We start from the raw sequence: 21,531 nt of genomic DNA, 5'->3' as shown, positions 1-21,531 counted from the left end.
ACACTGGGCAGACCTAAACCTACTTGAATAAGGTACCTGCATTATGTGCCTGTGTTTAATTTGAAAGAGAAACAAAGAAGTGACAGGTCTAAAGTCTTTCTAGAAGATGAGACAAAGTCTATCTAGAAGTCTTTTTGGTCCAGCAGCCTTGCCCTGTGATCGTGCAAGAATGGGGTGGGTGGGTGAACAGCTGGCCCTTCAGATGTTGTTAGACTGAAACTCTTATTACCCTATCCAGCATAGGCAATGATGAGGGATGATGGGAGTTGCAGTCCAACAACATCTGAAGCACGACACATTCCTTATCCCTGTTCTAGTGCCTCAATAAATAGAGAAGGAAATTCAGTACATGTTAAGTCTATACAGTCAGCTTAAACATACAGACCCTGTTCAGACGACATGTTAAGCCACAGTGGTTAAGCATTTTGAGCTAAACATTATGGCTTAGCATGTTGTGTGAACCATGACATACCATGTTGTGTGAACCATTCCCAACCATGGTGGCTACATAATGACCATTTCAATACGCTCACTAACCATTTGCTGCAAAAGGTTTAGTGGCCTAACCATGGCTTAACAGGCCCATAGAAAGAAAGAGATCATTCCAGTAAATGCAGGACATTGTCAAGTTTCAGAATCTGATAGATGTGGACTGTCCTGGTCCCTCATTCAGATTATGCATTGCCAAATGTTCTTCCACATATTGGTTTTAGTAAAGAACTTCATCAAAGAGTAAAAAATAAAATCAGCACAAGGCTTGCAATTTCAAAGTAATAATGGCAGGTTATAAATCATTTAATCATAAGCTGCACTGAGCTGCACAAACGGAGAGGGCTCTCAGACAGGAACACTGCTAGGCTTTGATGCCCTATTACTTGTAGTGTCACAGTTATTCTTGAGAGGTCGGCAGTGACTCAAGGTTTAACAAAAACTGGAAGGCTTATATGCAGTAAGGCCCACAAAATACAGTTACTCCATTTCTATCCTACCTTTCTTTAAAACATAGACCAAAGATAAACCCAAATATGACAAGGGGGCTGGGTCAGCAGTATAATAAATTGTAAGTATTTGCTATAAACCAGTCTTCCTCAACCTGGTGCCTTCCAGTGTGTTTGACTACAACCCCCACTATCTCCAGCCAGCATAAGTAATGGCTGAAATAATGATGTTGGAAGATTTCTTTAAAATACTTACTAGATCATCAACATCGCCACCTTCATCTGTTACTGGTGAAGCTTCCATGGGTGTTTCTTTGGGAGCAAGGAACTACAAAAAACATTAATTTGAATGTAATCAGGAATAAAGATCTTTCATTATGTACAGCAATAACAAACATTTATTTATTTAATTACTATATTTATATCCCACCTTTTTCCTGCAAGGAACCCAAGGTAGCTTAAAAGTCTTGAAAAACAGATATCATTATTTTGGATGACACATATCTATCAGGAAAAACAGATGCTTCCTATAACAGGGGCTGGAATCCTACAAACATTTATTAGGGAATAAGCTCCATTGAACAGAGTAGGCCATACACTGGACGAAGCAAGTATAGGATAGTGCTATGCATTATTTTACAATCTTGGTCTTGGCAGAATTACTGAAAAACCATTTTCTATTTCCAAGTTAATAAGATAAAAAAATAGAAGATAAAGGGAAAGCAAGAGGGGGGAAGGAGGGAACAGAGAGGTAAATCTGCATGTCGTGAACTGGATAATGGGTCCGATTTACTAGGGGTGCTTCCAGATGTGGTTTTCAGGGTGCCATTGCCCTGCCTCATTCACAGAATTTCACAGGAGGTCCAGATGTTACCGTCTTCCAATCACAACCCTCCCTTTTTCTCACTACTTCTTCTGCCTTTTGTCCTACTGCAGAACATTAATTAAGGAAAAGAAAAGACAGTACAGCTTCACAATGCTTTCTGGTCTGGTAGCCCTGAAAGCAGCCTGGATGACAACAAATGACCTTTGGGAACACTACTGATGCAGTCAAAGCACTGCAGAAAGGCATACCCTATGTTAGGGGTCTCCAACGTGGTGCTTCTGGGTGCTCTGTTGCCTGTGGGGATGTTGTGAGCAAGTATGCAGGTGTGCATGCTGTGTGGTTTGTCATGCTACAAGCTATCATTGTATGAGTCCCTGGGTTGGGTCCCTGGGTTGTTTGATCAGCACCTGTGTATACAAGGGCTCCACATTCCAGGGAGCCAATGCACCAACGTTGGCAGCATACCAGGCATGAGCTCTTGGAGGAATGGAGGAGTGCTAGGCTACAAGCCAGGGGCCTGTCCCTTTAAGGCTTCCAGTCTGCAGGAAAGGGTGGAGTCTGAAGCATAAAAGGCTTCAGTTTGGCCTCAGACTTTGTTGGAGTAAGTTGTTCACTAGGAGCTCTCCTGGGTGCTGCAACTTCAGGCCTGCCTTGATTCCTTGCTGCCTGGTATTCATCCATGTGGGTTTCTGCTTGGTCTAGAACAGGACAGTACTACTCTCAGCTTCCAAACTGAGAAAAAACAGATTACACTTTTGATTAATGTTTTTCTACATGACAGGTTGCATCCAACGACCAAATTGATTCCCCTCCCTCTACAGCCCTGGAAATCTGTTACAGAGAGTTGGGGGACTACCCAGAGCAGATTTGAGGGGTGCACGGAAGACCCAGAAGGGAGAAGTCAAAGGGGAAGTCCCAATATGTGACATTGGGTCGAACCTGATGGCTACTCCACCCAACCTCACATGTCATTACTCAAAGGCCACCCCTTTCAGAAGCTGCAGGCAAATGCCATCCAACAAGCAATGTTTATTTTAAGGATGCTCGGATGTTGCAGCTGTTTGTAGCAAAAGCATAATAAATTCACAAAGGTTATCCAGCAGGGAAAATTACACAGTCTTAACACGTCATGCCTCTGTGTTTCTCCTTCCTTGACACTGTGGATGTAATACCATTATTGTACAGCCAATATTGAAGTAAAAGCAAGTTGTCAAATTTAAAAGCCTTTTTTCACTGGAGCAAATCCTATTTTACATAGTTAATTAAGGTAAAATGCTATTTCTGAAAGTTACACGTTTGCCTTGAGGCCTCCAAAGAGGCATCCTGGCACTAAATTAGATGTAAACAACACACCAGAGTCTTGAAAACACTGAGGATGAGAAATTGTTTATGAACAAAATGACATTTTTTTATTTCCCATCGAGAAAGCACTGAGTATCAGCAGTTGATTTCCACCCCCTTTCCTGACAAGATCTGTTTTATATTTATGCAGAAGCAAAATTACATGTAATAGTTGTGCTGAAATCCATTACCTTCCTCAAGATAATGACAGAATGAGCTTGGCAGGTCTGTTAACATCACATCTCCGTGTTCTAAAGGGGAGCACTTCCCACCTTTGTTCTTTCAAGAACACACTAACCTTAGTGAGAACAGTTCTTTCAATAAGAGAGACCAGGGCCCGATTTATGCAGGACATGGGCCAAAGGGAAAGCGTTTGCCAGAGTAAACACTCCATGCGTGCCTGGCCACATTTAAATGCACTTACCACATGCACTGCTTCATTCATACATTAACTTAGCACATTACTGATCAGTGGCTTGGATAGGTGCCCTGCTGACAAGCTAACATTACATGCACAAAGCTGTCAGTGCACATGACAAATACATTTAAAGTGGGCCTGGGTTCATATAGAAAGCTTACAAGGTTAAGGGGTTTCCACGTGGCTCAAGTCCTGGTTTACGTGAGCAGCAGAATTGGACAGGAATGAAGTGAAAGAGTAGACTATACCACCTCAAAATGCAGGGGTGGAATGCCTCCCTCTATAGCAAACTAGAACATTAGGGAGAAAGCTTTAGCACATCCTTCTTGCTGATGTGCTAATATACAATTTTAAAGACCAGAAAATAGTATTCCCTCACCTATGCCCCACACTGGAATCTGAAGTGGTACAGTCCAGAATTCTACCACTTCAGTGAGCCATCTCATGTTGCTGCATGAAACCAAAGAGCAAAGCATTGGAAGGGCATGGTTTTTGTCCAAGGAGAAAAACAAGCATTGCCCCTGTATTGAATGAGCCCCCTACTCCCATGTGCTCCTTTGTGGTGCTTTCATACTCAGTCAGCAGCAACGGCCTTGTAATTCGCTGCTTGCCTGGAGTGGGCAAAGCACTTGAGGTGGGATCTGAGGGCAGCTCCAGGCAAAGCACTTTATCTTCTAGTCTGAAAGAGCTATAAATTCTTTAAATTTTAAAATTTAAACGATAGAAGAATACCTATGGCTTGCAGAAGTCAAGCCACATGCACAAGTCAACAGGAAAGGGTGCATCCATGTGCACTACATGCCCTTTAAGGCCTAAGAAAGAGAACAGCATGCACAGTCTCACAGGATGGTGGCATGTTAACCTTCAGTGGGTTCAAGGCGATTATGAATGGGTTCCTCGTTTCCTCTCCATGCATGTAAAGATGAGAAAAGGGACCAATTCCTTATTGCCACTTGCCTTGGATACAGTACCCCAAGGGAAGCAATGGCAGAAGGAGACTGGAAAAGAGAGGAGGATATGAGATGTGGGGGGTGGGAAAGGCAACTACTCAATGGCCTGGTTCAGACAATACGCTAAAGCATGCTGCTTAACCACAAAATGGTTAAGGGAATGCATGCATTCCCTTAACCATTTTGTGGTTAAGCAGCATGCTTTAGCATGTTGTCTGAACCAGGCCAAAGTCTGCCAAACCATATACCACTGTGCTGTGTAGGCTCTCTCCTGTTGCCTTCCTATAAAGGCTCAAAATATTATTATGTCAACAATGAAGACCTAAAAACCGGGACCCACAGGAGGCGGCTCAAAAAGCCAGATATAGTGAACCAGAATGCAAGGTCCATCTTGCTTCTAGACAGAGAAGCTTGCAGGGTAATGAATGGGCAAACTCATTGTTCAGTGAAAATAATGTAACAGTGGGAGAAGCACAATAGCTGGAAATTTTACAGAGCAGCTTGAGCTATGGGCCTGTCATCAGATCTTGTAGGAATTTGCATCTATGTTTGCATTTAGGTTAAATAGTAAGCTGCACTTTTGCACAATCAAATGAACATTATCTGGCCTAAAGATGGGATCATTTCACCACACTGCTAAGTGCTGACAGAATTTCTATGTCTACCAGGAGCCTGCTGTAAAACCTGCTCTTGCAAGCTGCATATCTGTCTTTTAAATGTACTATTCAAATACCTTTTTGGCATCTTCCGCTGTCAGAGAGCTTCCTTCAGCTTCTTCTTTTGAGATCAAGGAAATTCCATCTAAGAATAACCGAACAATTAGCAATTATAAAATTTCTCCATTTAACACTACAAGTAGAAGCACACCACAAAACAAAATGCTTTTTGAGCTCCATAGGATAACACAGGTCTCACAAAGAAGCAAAATACCACGATGTACAAATGCAACTAGTGAATATTCATTTAAAGTGATTTTTAGCCAAGTCCAACTAGAGAGAAGCTTTTGGAATTATTAACATGTTGGATCCAGCAGAAGCCTACATGAATGGAAGGGTTCCTTTTGTCAGTGGGAGGCTTTTGATCCTGCAAAGCTTTCCCAATCACTGAAAAGGGGAGGAGGTGATCTTCGTAAATTCCTCACTCCCTCTGCAATCTCCTAGGTAAACCCCAAAACTGTCCTGGAGGGTTGAGGCACAACCCAGAACAGTGGGGGAAATAATGCTGGTGGATGCAGAGGGTCATGGGAAATAAGTGAAAATGGCCCCCTCTTTCCACCAGCATGAATGTTCTTGAGCTGAACTCTGCTCGGGAATGCTCCATGATGTAAAAACTCTGGATCCAACCCATTATATTATTATATTAATATTGTGTAACCTCACAAGGAAAATCAAATGCATTCCAGATCTGTCACCTCCCTACACGATATATTTTAGAACAAACATTAGTCCTACGTAGAGTAGATCCATTGAAATGAATTGAATTTAGGTTGGTCATGACTAACTTAAGCCCTATTCAATTCAATTGGCCTACTTTACACTGGAGACTACCCATTGTTTTTATATAGATTATTTGTAAGGAAATAAGTCTTCATTCAGATCTGCAAATTTTTCTGGAACGAAGAGTGATTTTCCTCACAAAATATCCAGTTTTCCTCAGAACTTCAATCCTCTCCTTTCCCCTACCACCACACACTGTATAAATAATGTTTGACATACCTTGTATTATAATCTCCCAGAAATCAGTTAGGTTTTTACCTTCCACCTTTTTTTTCAAGGCCTCCAGAAAATCATTAAAGCACTGCACTTCTGACAGCTGAAACAACAATGACAAAGGAATAACATAGAGAAAAAAAAGTTAGCTTGCCACCAAAGTGACATCATATTTTTAATTCATCATAACACTCTGTCTGAATCGGTGGGGGGGAGGATAGAAGTGTTTCAAACCACTGCACATTTATCTGGCCTTGCTTATAGAACCAGACTTCTAATGTGCGGTGAGTCACTGAGGAATGACATTTCACAAAGCAGCACTGTCTCCTCTGTGATTTGCTTTATATGAGAAGTTATTGGGGGAGGGGGTGGCAGAGCTTCCTTTTCATTTAACAGGTGACACGTATTATCATTCCACATTTGAAAACCCCCAGCAGAACCTGGCCTATGCCCTGAAGAGGCCAAAAGACCAAATTATACAGCACCAAGGTGCCTTTTAAGCCCATAGTATGCTATAACAATTACAATCCATGCATCCTTCTTGATGTCTCATGTATTTGCGATGGGACAGGTGCACATCAACTTCCACGTTCTACTACCTAATACAGCAACCTTGTGCCCTCCAAATGTGGGCATGCTGGGATTTGTAGTCCTGCACATCTTAAGGGCATCAGGATTCGGAAGGCTGCAGCATAGTTTTCAAACCCATGTTACCTTAATAGCTTCCTCCCTGAAAACTTGTATGCAGTTGATGCTCTTCATATAGTAGAGGGTTCCTCTGTTTTCCAAAAACTGATCAATGTGTTTTATCAGCTGCTGACTGACTAGAAGACAGAGAACCGCAAAATCAGAGGAATCATTCATAAGGTGGAATCATTCATAAGGTGCAATCAATGTGAATCTCATGCAAACTATGTATCATATTGAAAAAACTCTGACATTAGAAACCGGTGGATGGAGGAGGGTTGCAGGGTGAGGGATGCAAAGGAAAGGGAAGTGAGGAATTCAACAAGAGAGTGAAAGCTACGGCCTTAGTATCTGCAACATTTTTTCCTCCTCCACCAACATTACTGTGTAACCTCATCACCAACACATGAAATTTATGCTAAAAAAACCAACAACAAAGGTGACAACCCTACATCCTTTTAAACACCCAATTTTGTCAATGTGCAATTGCTAAACCAAAATAGAGATCAAGATACTCAAGCCCAGACACTTGCTGCTCACTTGTTCTCCCCTGTTCAACCTCCATTCTTCAACCTTTAGGTCTCTTCTAGAGAGAAAGGCTTTTGAGATATTTAAGGGACTGGATTTAGTAGATAGGGTCCTGGAAGAACTATGGACAGAAGTTCGCAACATTGTCCAAGAGGTGGCAACAAAAAACGTCCCAAAGAAAAAGAAAACCAAGAAGGCAAGATGGCTGTCTGCTGAGACACTGGAAGTAGCCCAAGAAAGAAGGAAAGCAAAAGGCAACAGTGATAGGGGGAGATATGCCCAATTAAATGCAAAATTCCAGAGGTTAGCCAGAAGAGATAAGGAATTATTTTTAAACAAGCAATGTGCGGAAGTGGAAGAAGACAATAGAATAGGAAGGACAAGAGACCTGTTCCAGAAAATTAGAAACATCAGAGGTAAATTCCAGGCAAAAATGGGTATGATCAAAAACAAAGATGGCAAGGACCTAACAGAAACAGAAGAGATCAAGAAAAGTGGCAAGAATATACGGAAGATCTGTATAGGAAGGATAATAATATCGGGGATAGCTCAGACGGTGTGGTCAGTGAGTTAGAGCCAGACATCCTGAAGAGTGAGGTCGAATGGGCCTTAAGAAGCATTGCTAATAACAAGGCAGCAGGAGACGACGGTATCCCAGCTGAACTGTTTAAAATATTGCAAGATGATGCTGTCAAGGTGATGCATGCCATATGCCAGCAAATCTGGAAAACACAAGAATGGCCATCAGACTGGAAAAAATCAACTTATATCCCCATACCAAAAAAGGGAAACACTAAAGAATGTTCCAACTATCGGACAGTGGCACTTATTTCACATGCCAGCAAGGTAATGCTCAAGATCCTGCAAGGTAGACTCCAGCAATTCATGGAGCGAGAATTGCCAGATGTACAAGCTGGGTTTAGAAAAGGAAGAGGAACTAGAGACCAAATTGCCAATATCCGCTGGATAACGGAGAAAGCCAGGGAGTTCCAGAAAACATCTATTTCTGTTTTATCGACTATTCTAAAGCCTTTGACTGTGTGGATCATAACAAACTGTGGCAAGTTCTTGGTGGTATGTGGATAAAAAGTCATCTTGTCTGCCTCCTGAGGAATCTGTATAATGAACAAGTAGCAACGGTAAGAACAGACCACGGAACAACGGACTGGTTTAAGATTGGGAAAGGAGTACGGCAGGGTTGTATACTCTCACCTTATCTATTTAACTTGTATGCAGAACACATCATGCGACGTGCTGGGCTTGACGAATCCAAGGCTGGAGTTAAAATTGCAGGAAGAAACATTAACAACCTCAGATATGCAGATGACACCACTTTGATGGCTGAAAGCGAGGAGGAGCTGAGGAGCCTTATGACAAAGGTGAAAGAAGAAAGTGCAAAAGCCGGGTTGCAGTTAAACCTCAAAAAAACCAAGATTATGGCAACTAGCTTGATTGATAACTGGCAAATAGAGGGAGAAACCGTGGAGGCAGTGACAGAGTTTGTATTTCTGGGCGCAAAGATTACTGCAGACGCTGACTGCAGCCAGGAAATCAGAAGACGTTTACTTCTTGGGAGGAGAGCAATGACAAATCTTGATAAAATAGTTAAGAGCAGAGACACCACACTGACAACAAAGGTCCACATAGTTAAAGCAATGGTATTCCCCGTAGTAACCTATGGCTGCGAGAGCTGGACCATAAGGAAGGCTGAGCGAAGGAAGATAGATGCTTTTGAACTGTGGTGTTGGAGGAAAATTCTGAGAGTGCCTTGGACTGCAAGAAGATCAAACCAGTCCATACTCCAGGAAATCAAGCCAGACTGCTCACTTGAGGGAATGGTATTAAAGGCAAAACTGAAGTACTTTGGCCACATAATGAGAAGACAGGATACCCTGGAGAAGAGGCTGATGCTAGGGAAAGTGGAAGGCAAAAGGAAGAGGGGCCGACCAAGGGCAAGATGGATGGATGATATTCTGGAGGTGACAGACTTGACCTTGGGGAAGCTGGGGGTGGCGACAGCCGACAGAAAGTTCTGGCGTGGGCTGGTCCATGAAGTCACGAAGAGTCGGAAACGACTGAACGAATAAACAACAACTCACTATCTATCACAGGGGTGCAGACCCTCATTAAGCCCGAGGGGTGAATTCCATTCTGGAGAAGAGCCAGCCACGTTGCAATGGTGGGCAGGGTCAAAGGCAAAAGGGGATGATGGGTCCAAAATACCAAAAATAAAATACCAGCCTGTTTTAGGTTAAAGCTCTCACTGCTATTAACCTAGCCTTAGGAGAGGCATTTCAACCTTTTAAAAGGGGAGGGGGAACTGTGCAAAAGCTGAGAAGCCATCAAACAATTGGAGGATGGGGAAAATGGGGTGGGGTCAGGGGTAAGGTCTTCTAGGGAACACAGGGGGCTGGGCTGGACCCTAGGGGCTGAGGTTCTGCCTCCCTGATCTATCACACTTGTATCCAACCATTCGTTGAAGAAGCCTGGGGCAATGTCAAGGAGCTCAGGCAGTGTTCTGTTATTTGAGAGCTGCATCGGGACTATTCCAAACATCAAATCAGGGGTTAGCTGGGTGTGCTGGTGGCACAGTCCGAAAGAAAGAAAGAAAGAGAGACAGACAGAGAGACAGACAGACAGACAGACAGACAGACAGAGGGCATGTCTAGACTATGCCTTATCCCCGAGATTGCCCCGGGATCATCCCTGTGCATCCACATGGCGCACAGGGGATCCCGGGGCCAGAGAGGGATGATCCCTCCATTTCCCCAGGATTACCGGGACAGCTTTTAGCCCAGTTTTTCCCATGGTGTCGGTTTTTCCCATGGAGTTTTCCCATTAACTGCAGGACATGCAGGTGGCCATCCTGGTTTTGTCCGGCTCCTTGCAAGCAAATGTGAGGAGCTGGGAACCACGCGCAGGACATGGAGCTCTTCAAGCACTCTGAGCCCATCGGGGGTGGGGAGGGGAGCAGAGGTGGGGCTTCTTTTTTTTCTTTTTTTTAAAAAATGGCGGGCGCGACGTCCTCCTTCCTCCCGGGAAGTCAAGCGCCGTGTGTGGACAAAGGGGGAGGATCTCACGATCAGCATAACACGATATCTTCCCCCTCCCCTTCCCTGGTGTAGACATGCCCAAAGGAAAAAAAAAAGAAAGAGTACACAAAAGTCCCGTGATAACTGAAACTTCTCTCTTGCAATCCCTTCACCACCTTGGACTTCTAGTTAAGTCCACAGTACTTTACGGGTTTGGATATCAAGACCTGGGATGAAGCCTGAATCAAGCTCACTAAGGGCACAATCCTATACATGCTTGCCCCAGCCAGCATTTCCCATTTAAACATATATAAGATTGTGCCCTAAGTCGGTATGAGAAACATTATTGGATAGGAGCCCACAGAATAAAATGTAGACATGCAAAGGAGGATGGGCACAAACATATCAGAAAGAGCTAACTGTTGGAAATAAGATAATGGTTTGAGCATCCCAAAATTAGAATGCCAGCACCCAGACAGTGACCTGGTTCCCAAGACCTTTCTCTGTTCACTTCAGCAGCAGGGAAATGCATCATATTCCACACCATTCCCAAGAGCCCCCAAGCTCCCAGGAGCAAACTATCTGGGAAGATGGTGGAAGGAGGGGGCTGAGGAGGCCGCAGAGGGAAGAGAGAGATGGGGAAGCCTTATTTCATAAACATATACTGTTCCATTCACACATGTAAAGTTAGGATCCAAGGCACTGTTTTCAACTTGATTTTGCTTCTTTTATTAGGTTAGTATCTCATGAAAAATGCATTGACCCAGTTTTATCTTGTGTATACAGGGAGGGGGGGAGGCTGAGCAAGCTATCATCATAATCTCCAGACCAAGGGAGCAGAAAGCAGGTGGGATATCCAACCAATGAAAACACCACCTCCTAGATGAAATATGTCATCTTCAAATAGACAGCAAAGGCTGAGATCAAGAGGTGAGATTGCTTTTTCAATTCTGACCAATAAGTTACTGGGAGCTCTCTTACAATTTATGGAAGTGCTGTCTCATATCTATGTTTACCACTAATAAAAGGATGTTCATATGAAGTACCAGTTAAGACGAAGGACAATTTATTTGCCCTGTGGCACTTGGCACTTCTACAGCCAGCATAGCAAGATGAAACAGGAAAGTTAGGAATAAGGCACGGGGCAGACAAAGACCAAAGGGTTTTCAAAAAATTAAACCAGATCTTAATATTTTCAGTTATATTAAATAACCCTTAAAATTATGACAAAATGCTACTGGAATGTAACACAAATATTTTAAACTCATGACCTCTTGTAACCAGACTGAGAGGAAGCCTGTCTAGCATGCGTTGAAGAACAAACCAAGGCCAAAAAAAATGCGACCTTTGAGGCCAAGCATTGTAAATTCAGTGCAACAGGTCATGATGTATTTGTTATGGTGCAAAGTATGAATATTTAGCCTGCCTAACTCCATGGACATTTCTTTTCCATGTCATGGAGAAATGCTCTTCTGCCCAATAATGACCAGCCCTTACTTTTAGAAAAGAAAAATGCCAGAACAAATGAATCTTGAGTCTGAAAGAACTGGGCTCATCTTAGGTTATCATGGAAGTGAGAAGACAAACCTTTTCAAGGCCTTAAATCGGGGGGGGGGGGGGGGGAGGAATCCGTGGCCTTTGAGATATTGCTGAACTTCAATTCCCACCATGGGAGTTGGAGTCCAACAACATCTGGAAGGCCACAAGTTCCCCACCCCGCCTTCAATAGTGTTCTGGTTGGCTTGCTAAGGGCTGTTCCAATTCAAGTCATGCTTTAATGCAAGAGAAGGGAAAGGGGTGGGGGGTGGGGAACTTGTGGATTGCAACTCCCATCACTTCTAGCAGCATAACCAATGGTGATGGATGATGGGAGTTGCAGTCCAGCAACACCTGGGGTCATCCCATGAAGCTGATTGGTGGGAGATTTAAATACTTTATTAGTGAGGATTTTTTCTGTCTCTGGCTTTTAAGCAGATAGAGAGGATACAGGTTCAAGATACCCCTGCTTCTTACATGAATATACAACCCCCCTTTCGTCTAACAGTGTGTCTACAGTGATATCCTTGGTCAATAAATTTCTATCTACTCTGCTCCAACAAACTTCTAACGATTTTGACATATTACAACATGAGTGTTATCCTAATAGGAACTCTTTCAGAACTGATAGAACCAAGCATGTATTCAGTGTTTGCAACGCTTACCTGGGTGTTGTATGCATATTCCCCACCCCCCCAGCAGCTGCTAATGCTGACGGTGGATTCTATCCATGTGTAGAAGCCCATTTAGGCTCATAGATTGGCTTCCTTGGATCTTAGGGCAATTATATATACCCAGATATTCATACAAGAGCACATTTAATTAACCTGACCTATATTCAGTTTATTATTATTATTATTATCTTTTTTGTCAGCTAATGTGCCTTGAAAGCATGTTTTGAAAGTAATTTACATTCCAAGATGCAGCAAGGCATTGAGTTACCTCATATCTTTAGAGATTAATAAATTGTAATGACTATTTCCAGGGATGATATTTCTTATTATTCATTAATGGAAGTTGTTATTGAAGTGATTCGTTTTAAAGTGCATTGGTGAGTTATTGCTGTGAGTTAGATGGCTCAGGCTGCCATGCATAAGAAGAGCCGTGCTGGATCAGACCAATTGTCCATCTAGTCCAGCATTCTGTTCACACAGTGGCCAGTCAGATACCTGGTGGAAGCCCACAAGCAAGACAGGAGCACAATACCACCCTCCTGCTTGTGGTCCCTAGCAAATAGTATTCAGAGAGACTTACTGCCTCTGACACTGGAGACAGCACGTAGCCATCAGGACCAGCGGCCATTGATAGCCTTATCCTCCATGAATTTGTCCGATCGCCCTTTAAAGCCATCCAAATTGATGGCCATCACTATGTCTTATGGTAGCAATTTCTATAGTTTAACTAAGTGTTGTGTGAAGAAGTACTTTCTTTTATCGTCCTGATTCTCCCTCATAAGTCTTCCCAGTCAGCTCTGCTCCTGATTCAACATGACGCTCCTGCAGCAAAAAGTTTCTGGAATAGATCCAGGAATTTGCCAGAGCAACAGAGTCTACCTGGTCATGAATCCTCCACTTGGTCCAGACCTCTTGTCACCAAACAAGCATGAGCATATTTAATTTTTATGGTGGTTTTTCAGTATCCTTGTCAAACAGGCAAGATATGCCCAAAAACGAGGGTTTAAAAAAGCCCAACAAGATACCCTGGCATATACTAAAGCTGTCCCTACAGTACTTCTAAAGGATACATTATAATGATCCATAATAAGTCAAACAAATTAAGTAACTGTAAAGTGTTAATAATTCCACAGGAATCTATAAAGTTACCGCAACAATTTTCCTTTTAGGACTGTAATGATTACAGCATCTGCCTTTCCATTTCCCCAAATACTACAACAGAACTTCAGAACGCTTTTAGCACAAACAAAATATGCCTGGTCCCAAAACAACACATGTCTCCCATTTTGTATATTGTAATAGAAATGTTTTCCAAGATAAAAATGCTCACGGAAACCCAACAGTATAGAACAGAGCTTTAAAATTTCTAACCTCAAGGTTAACATAAATTAGTCTGTGCATTGCAGACAGTTGAAATATGCTCTACGGAACACTCTGTTTGATGTGGGCCTGTTCAGCCTCAGAGTTACCCTCTAGGAATCCATAGGATCATTAGAATGCATCCAACATGCCCCTATGGGAAAATTGGAATTGATGGTTATCCACCAATACTGACTGGGAAACTTGGCCATCAATACTGATGTCACAGAGGGGGAAAGAGACCCTGATAAGTATCTGAGGGGCCCTAGAGTTCCTTGAAACACTGTTTGAAAATAATTAATTGAGTATTCTTATGTATTCACTGAACTCTCATTCAAACACCATATCAATTAGTGATCTGATAGTATGTAGGAACATAGCTGGCTCAATAAGCAGCAGCAGTAGTAGTAACAGTAGTAGCTGCAGCAGTAGTGATGGATTGGCCCAACAAGGAACTTAGCTAAGATGCATACATTGCCGATTCCTTTACAGAACAATCAGATTTTTTGCTTTATGTATTTTATACATTGCCAGCCAACTAAATGAAAACCTTAACGGTTTTCACAAGTTAATTCTTCCTTGTCCCTGCTGCCTCCCCGCACAGCTAATGATTCTCTCATAAAATATTCTAATTTCTTACAAATTGCCTCAATAAAAATTAAGCCCTGCTGTTTCCCCCTGCCCCACTTCAAGAGCGCTGCCTCTTCAATGATGTGTTAAATTAAAACCCCAGGCACCAAGAGAGTGTAGCGGAAGTCTTCCCTGTGCGAAAGGAACTCCCAAGTTTCAAAGAATTCTCAGGCTCATTCTAACACATCAACCTTTTCTCCCATTAAAACCACCACCACTTTCTTCCTATCTGAACAGGCCTTAGCCCACTTTTGCTTAGAGATGGCATTTTATTTTGTTTGTAATCACCCCAGGGGGCTAAAACCTGCTTGAATAATTCCATGAAGGAGCACATGTCATTAGTGGAAATGAGAGACTTTAATACTAAAGAAATTCCCACCCAACACTTGCAGATTTCCAGAGTGGGAGGGATGCAATGGCTGGGGGATTTTTCTAACACCACCTCAAAATGCTCGCCTAGATGTGAGCAGAGGTTAGGGTAGACCCCAACCTGCCTGAGCCCGGCCACATTGTGTCATGCAACAACATCACTCAAAAGTGTGAGTGAGGCTATAAGCAAGGCAGGAATTAGGTTGTCTAGCTGGAAAAGCACCCTTCTTTCCCTTACACCCCAAGCTGCACCCTCCATTCTCTTATAAAGTTACGAAGAATCTGCCATTAGCTATTTAGCATGTGACCAGCAAACAAACTCCTGAGGCTGAAAATCCTGAGTTGGAGTCCATGGGGTCACTGCAATCGTTGTCAAAAAGGTCCTCTGCTCAAGGAAATGAACCTGTTGGCTAACAGGGTCTCTGATCTCAGATGCATGAACTGCCAAATGTCCAAATCCGATTTGTCAGCAGTGTCAAGTCACTCACCCACATGAAGAAAAAAATGATGCAGAACAGTCTTGGCGGGACTCCAGCTTAAGAAAAAGACTTGAAAGACACTGACATCCTCAGGCCTGAAGAACTATAAAGAGAATTTTGTTGCTTCAATAAAATCTCATTGTTTTTTTCTCTCTGAAAAGCCAGTGAGTAAAAAAACCAGTAATGCTACAGGCAGGGTTTTGTGTATTTCACATATCCATGGGCCTAACATGCAGACACAGAACATGCTATTTCATATAGAATCCCCCCACTCCACCCACAAGTATCTCTGCTTTCATTTATAAAAAGGTTTTATAAAGTTTCTAGCCCTCAAGGCTAAGGAGAAAAGCTGTAAAATGCATGGGCCCTGCCTGAGTCCTTTTTAGCGGAAGGCCCAGTGAATGGGTTTTCTTTATTCTCATGTTTATTTATTCATTTACAATATTTATGTACCGCTCCCCATTCAAAATTTTGGAGCAGTGTACAAGATAAATAAAACACCTTAAAATAAATTTTAAAAGAAGCAAAATGAAAAGTGAACCGTGAACGGTGGCTGGTCATTAAGGAAAGGCTTCCTGGAACAATGACGATTTCAGGAGGTGCCGAAAGGAATACAAACTTGGCGCCTGCCTGACCTCGAGGCAGGGAATTCCATAGGAGGAATTGTCACCCCAGACAAATGCACAGCGCCCCCTACAATGCAGCCCACAATCCTTTGCAATGCATAGGGATCCTGTGGCAACCAACCAGGCCCTTCTCAACAAACAGATCAGTGGAGAAAGGATTTTTAGGGACAGGAATTTCGAATTACCGCTGTGCAGATCAAATTTGTTCAAGTACTCAGTGGTTTACCTGACTCAGCTGCAGCACACGCCCTGCCTCACCTGCTCCAGTCATCTGGTGCGACCTGCTCTAAAGGCACCTGTCAAAGAGGCACCTGCCTGTGGAATGGCCAAGTCGTTTAGCCTGGGGAAAGCAGAGCTGGTAGGTGCACAAGTGTGAAAGGGATCGGCATGGGTGGCCCTTTGGCCCCTTCCATGGAGAAACCAAAAACAGGCTGTGAAATGCTTCCAGCGGTCATGGTTGGTAACTTCCATGCCTTTGCTAAATGCCCTATTGCCAACCACTGCCATATTCTCTGATCTTCCTGGCCATCAAAACTAATGCCAAGTGATGGAAAGCCTGAGAAGGAGGAACAGCAGACACTTCTGTATCTAGAAGAAGAAAAAACACCCTACATTTTTACAAATACCTGTTGATAGCAGATACTTGGCACCATATAAGCACGTTGCTGCAAACAAAATAATGGCCTAAAATCATTGAGATAAAAGACAGGAAGACTTTGTATAATGTCTTCCCCAAACTAAAGACAGTCATCCTAGAAGAGATTCCACCAGCAACTTCTTATAAACCCTGCTGAGGACAAGAGCCATGCAAGAGCAACATTAACTCTTGTACAATTCCCTTTCATTTCAGCATGACGTGCAGCAGAAGCTCTTGCTTGGAGGAGCCCGCAGCCTTCAGAGAAACATGAGTGATAGGATGAGACACCCCTCGCTAGAATCTGCCAATCTGAGTTCAAACAGCAAGCTTGGAAGTGTCCAGCCGGGTGCAAAAGATGTTAAATACTTCTGGCATTGAGTGATACTAATCAGATGTCATTGTTGCCTCCCGCCCTGCCCCTGTGTTTTGAGACTCTTCTTTACAGCGCTGTTAAGTGAAGTAACTTGTCACCTGCAGGTGGGATTCAAGAGTTCGATTCCAGCCAAACTCACCTATCACATTTGCACGCTTTGAAAAGAGAATCAGCAACTCTTACTTGACTTGCGCTGCTTAAGAATGCCAAAACATCATGCAGATTATTAAGAGGAAGCCATTGATCATAATAATTTTTAAAATAAGCTTTTTCTGCGGTGGCCCCCAAATGGTGAATGTCCTTCTTAGAGAGGTCTGCCTGGTGCCTACTTTGTTGACTTTTTGGCTGTGGGGCCAAAGGCAAAGGAACAAGTTCAAACAACAAAAAATGCCATCATGTTGTGGCTTAACTTCCTTACTACCAGTAACTAAGCCTTAAGAGAGGCTTTTAGGAGAGGATTTCCTGGCACAAAAGCCAGGAAACCAACAAATGATCACAGGTTGTGGGAAAGGGGATGGGGCCAGGGGAAGGGGCAGAACCCTCTGAGAAACCCCAGAGGGTCAAATTAGGAGCCCAGGAGGGCCAGATTTGGCTGCTGGGCCTGAGGCTCTCCACCCCTGCTGCAAGTGCTCTGGATGAAAAGCATTGTGCTAAGACATTGTGTTTGAAAACCTGGGTCTACGTATTGCGCAGAATAAGGTGGCAGGGTCTCCCAAAGTTCTTGGGGTGTATCCACTTTTGGAGTTCTGCATGTAGTGAATTAACACATCAGGGAGAGGACTAAGCCAAAGCTTTCTGCCTAACGTGCTAGTTTTCAACATGCAGCAAGAGGTGTTTTTTAAATATGAAATGCCGTTTTACACCTGCAGTCTCTAACGGCACAGCCAGAGAATTCTGCCAGCTCACTCTCGCCTCTCTTGCATCACGTGGCTAACTGATATCTCCTACTATTGAACAGTGGCGGCACAGTTCAGAATTACATGGTCTGTGATACAAACGTGTCCCTCTCAGGACCATTTCCACAAGAATTCCTTCTCCAGCTCAAAGTATTCAACTTTGAGCTGGAGTCTGCATCCAGGAGAACAAGGGCCAGTTCTGCCGGTTCATGTATTATTCTTACCTTAACCTAACCCTTTACTTGGCTTGATTGCTATGTATTTTGTGACCAGATCAACTGAACAAGCAGCCTTTTGGTTGATGAGTACCTTTTTCTATTTGGGTCAATCAATTCTTTCAGTTGTTTCTTGCAAATATTTGATGTGGTGGTTGAAAATCCTCTTTTTTCTTTGGTGTTCTTGTTTTGGGGCACAGAGGGAGGCAGTTGTATTGTCTTGCTGGTGCTGTGGTAGGAGTGCAGGGCATGTGAAACCAAACTGTCATTCCCAGCAGCAACACCGTACACGTGTGGAAGGCACCACCCATTTGCCAAGGTGACAAGCTGGGAGAACTCTCGAAAGATGGACGCATGTCGCCATGAAAAAAAAAACCAGCTGAGAAAGTTCATAAACGCAGATTCCAAACTGAGCCAAACTGATTTCAGCCCTCAATACTATTTAGTATTTATAAGGCCTTTCCACTCTAAATGCTCAAATCACTTCACATAACATTTTCTCCCCTGTGGCTGCCGACATAACCAACCACATTAATTTGTCTGTAATCTTAATGCCATGGCACATCCCAAAGCTTGGCCATTTTCTCTGCAGACGCTTTCTGCATCATTGTAGGTGTTTCCACACTGCCATCTCCCACTTCCTGGCCTATTCCCACCTCATTCTGATCTCCTTGACCCATTCACACAGCTTTTAAGGCTAATGAAAATGTCTCAGACTCAAAGGATGCACAGCATTTCTCAAAAAGGCAAGCTCTTTAATACAACCATCCTCTCATATACCACCATGGTGATGTATTCTTTTCTGCTTGGCACAAAGACAGCCTGATTGCTAGAAGGTCATCAAGCCACAGCAGCTGATGCTTCTGGTGCTGTATTTAACTCCGAGAGGAAACACAAGATCTATATGAAACAGTCAGGAATTTCAGCCTCAGTTTTACTGATCTCTCTTCAGCTGTCACAATCGATAATTTTCATAAAAACCGGAATTAAATGAAGGATCAGTCAATGCTTTCTTTGCTGCAATATGCAGAAGAATCCAGAACTGTCACACCACAAGGTAAAGGACAGCATAGGCTCTGGATCTCCCTACAGCATTGTAGGGAGATCCAGTATGTGACTTCCATTCCCATATTTGTCAATAACTTTATGTAAGCTGCAATCCTATATACCACAGATGGGGAATGTACAGCCCATGGGGCAAACGCAGCCCATGAAAGATTTCCATGCAGATCCCGAGGCTTCTCCTCCTTGTCCCTGCCCCATCCTAAACTTCTGTGCCGGCTGGATAGGGAGAAGCACCTTATTATCTCCAGCCAGCACAAGAAAGCAGCAAATTGCAGGTGCTAGAGGGGGTGAAAGGATCAAGGGTCTGCAGGAGGGGGGGTGTTAACTTTGTCCCCCCTGCTCCAAATCCAGATAAGGTGGGCTGTACCTGGAGTTTGCATTGCCAAAAATGTATCTATTGAAATGAATGGTTTTTTGTTTGGACAAGGCAAATTGGAGATGTGGGGAATGGAGGGAGGAATGAGGACCAGTTGGGGGGAAAGGGTTAAAGCCCATCTACCCTGCCTTGGACTGCAAGAAGATCAAACCAGTCCATACTCCAGGAAATAAAGCCAGACAGCTCACTTGAGGGAATGGTATTAAAGGCAAAACTGAAGTACTTTGGCCACATAATGAGAAGACAGGATACCCTGGAGAAGAGGCTGATGCTAGGGAAAGTGGAAGGCAAAAGGAAGAGGGCCGACCAAGGGCAAGATGGATGGATGATATTCTGGAGGTGACAGACTTGACCTTGGGGGAGCTAGGGGTGGCAACGGCCAACAGAAAGCTCTGGCGTGGGCTGGTCCATGAAGTCACGAAGAGTCGGAAACGACTGAACGAATAAACAACAACACCCTCCATATCAAGGTACTGAATCTGGGGGCCCTAGCAGCTGCAATTTTCATTGGAAAACAAAACTCCCATTTGAATAAATGGGAGGTTTTCCCCCAATGTCAACTGCAGAATGAGAGGGAGTATGCACTATGGCCATGCCCACTTGTGACTCCAGCCTCTCCAGCATTACTGCTGAAGAAACCTCCAGTGGGAAAGGCTCCCCATTCCTGTTGAACAAAGTTTCTTAGGAGTAAGTCTCATTCACTTCAAAGAGATTTACTCTTTCAAATACACATTGGGTGTTTGGGCCTTGGCTGCTGGAGCCACGCAGGGAGGAAACGAAGGGTACCATGCTCAAGGCTCACATTATTTGGATGGGCTGCAATTCTGCACACACTTACACAAGAGCACATTTCACCGAAAGTCAATGACACGTATTGCTAAGTAAATGCATGGAAGATTTTAATGTAAAGGCAGAATCGATTTCCACTCCCCTTCCTTTTTAGTTAGAACCTTCAAAATAATTAAGTGTAGAATTACAGAGTAGTCATTTTCTGCAGTCTTTTTCTCCCTTTTGTGTTTTCATGATTGAAATCATTTTCCAGATTAAGTAGAAAAATATACATAGGAGGGGAACTAGCATGAACAGTTGTACCCCAAACTACAAATAAAGAAGAAGAAAAACACTTCAGGAAGTTACAATTATTTGTTTAGTTAATTTTATCTGAAGTTATTTCTAAAGTATACAAATAACACCTCAAAAGCTGCACAGGAACACTTAAGAATGTCACCAATACATTTTCCTTATAGAATATGTAGGGAGCACCCCACACAATCTATCCTGTAATTACAAACCATTCCACAGACCAGAGCAAATTGGTGTTAAGCCATTCAAGCATAGACATCATACACTTTAAAGACAGCTACTAAGCAGTTACCCATGAGCTTATTTTAATAATGTGTGTTAAAGACACCCTTGTCTTGCTGAACTAATGATCCTAATGCAATATTTATTTTATTAGCTAAGATTTTTGTTTTGAGGTATGTACATTCGATTTATGCCTACAACATTTCACCATGATCTGCCATTTTTTTAAAAAAAAACCCTCAGATCAACTATTTTTTTAATGCATGGAATGCCTGCTGTTTAATTTAATTAAACAGCAGATGCTACAGGTATCTCTTAGGTACTCTTGATGATCAGATGAAAACACAAACATAATTATGAAGTGAGACTAAGACTATCGCAGTTGTATACACACACACAAACCTGAGCAACCATAATTAAACTAAACTCAATAAGATTTAAAAAACTGGATAAAATGCCACACTCACCTATCAAGTTCTATTCAAGTTTTTTTTAAATGTGGGGCCGCATCCAATGTTAGTCCTTCTTAAAGTAGACACATTAAAACAAATTGGACTGAAGC

At 43.0% G+C, this 21,531-nt stretch overlaps 2 protein-coding genes across 4 annotated transcripts in view; one reads left to right on the top strand and one right to left on the bottom strand.

The window, feature by feature from the left end:
* The window catches only part of BIN1 (bridging integrator 1), a 504,124-nt gene that overhangs the window by 117,036 nt on the left and 365,557 nt on the right, over positions 1–21,531 (top strand). The gene's annotated exons all lie outside the window — the stretch shown is intronic.
* The window catches only part of XRCC5 (X-ray repair cross complementing 5), a 52,967-nt gene that overhangs the window by 1,011 nt on the left and 30,425 nt on the right, over positions 1–21,531 (bottom strand). Inside the window, exons 17-20 of one of the 3 annotated variants that reach the window (XM_063116704.1) lie at positions 6,897–7,006; positions 6,189–6,285; positions 5,207–5,274; positions 1,195–1,266 (exon numbers count right to left, since the gene is read on the bottom strand). In XM_063116704.1, the coding sequence (XP_062972774.1) occupies positions 1,195–1,266; positions 5,207–5,274; positions 6,189–6,285; positions 6,897–7,006 (347 nt within the window). Of the gene's footprint in view, positions 1–1,194; positions 1,267–5,206; positions 5,275–6,188; positions 6,286–6,896; positions 7,007–21,531 lie in introns of those variants that run through there. The other 2 variants (XM_063116705.1, XM_063116706.1) reach the window with 2 other exon arrangements.

The sequence above is a fragment of the Elgaria multicarinata genome, chromosome 2, assembly GCF_023053635.1.
Source record: "Elgaria multicarinata webbii isolate HBS135686 ecotype San Diego chromosome 2, rElgMul1.1.pri, whole genome shotgun sequence".
Classification (NCBI taxonomy): domain Eukaryota; kingdom Metazoa; phylum Chordata; class Lepidosauria; order Squamata; family Anguidae; genus Elgaria; species Elgaria multicarinata.
This window is presented reverse-complemented; position numbering and strand designations above follow the sequence as displayed.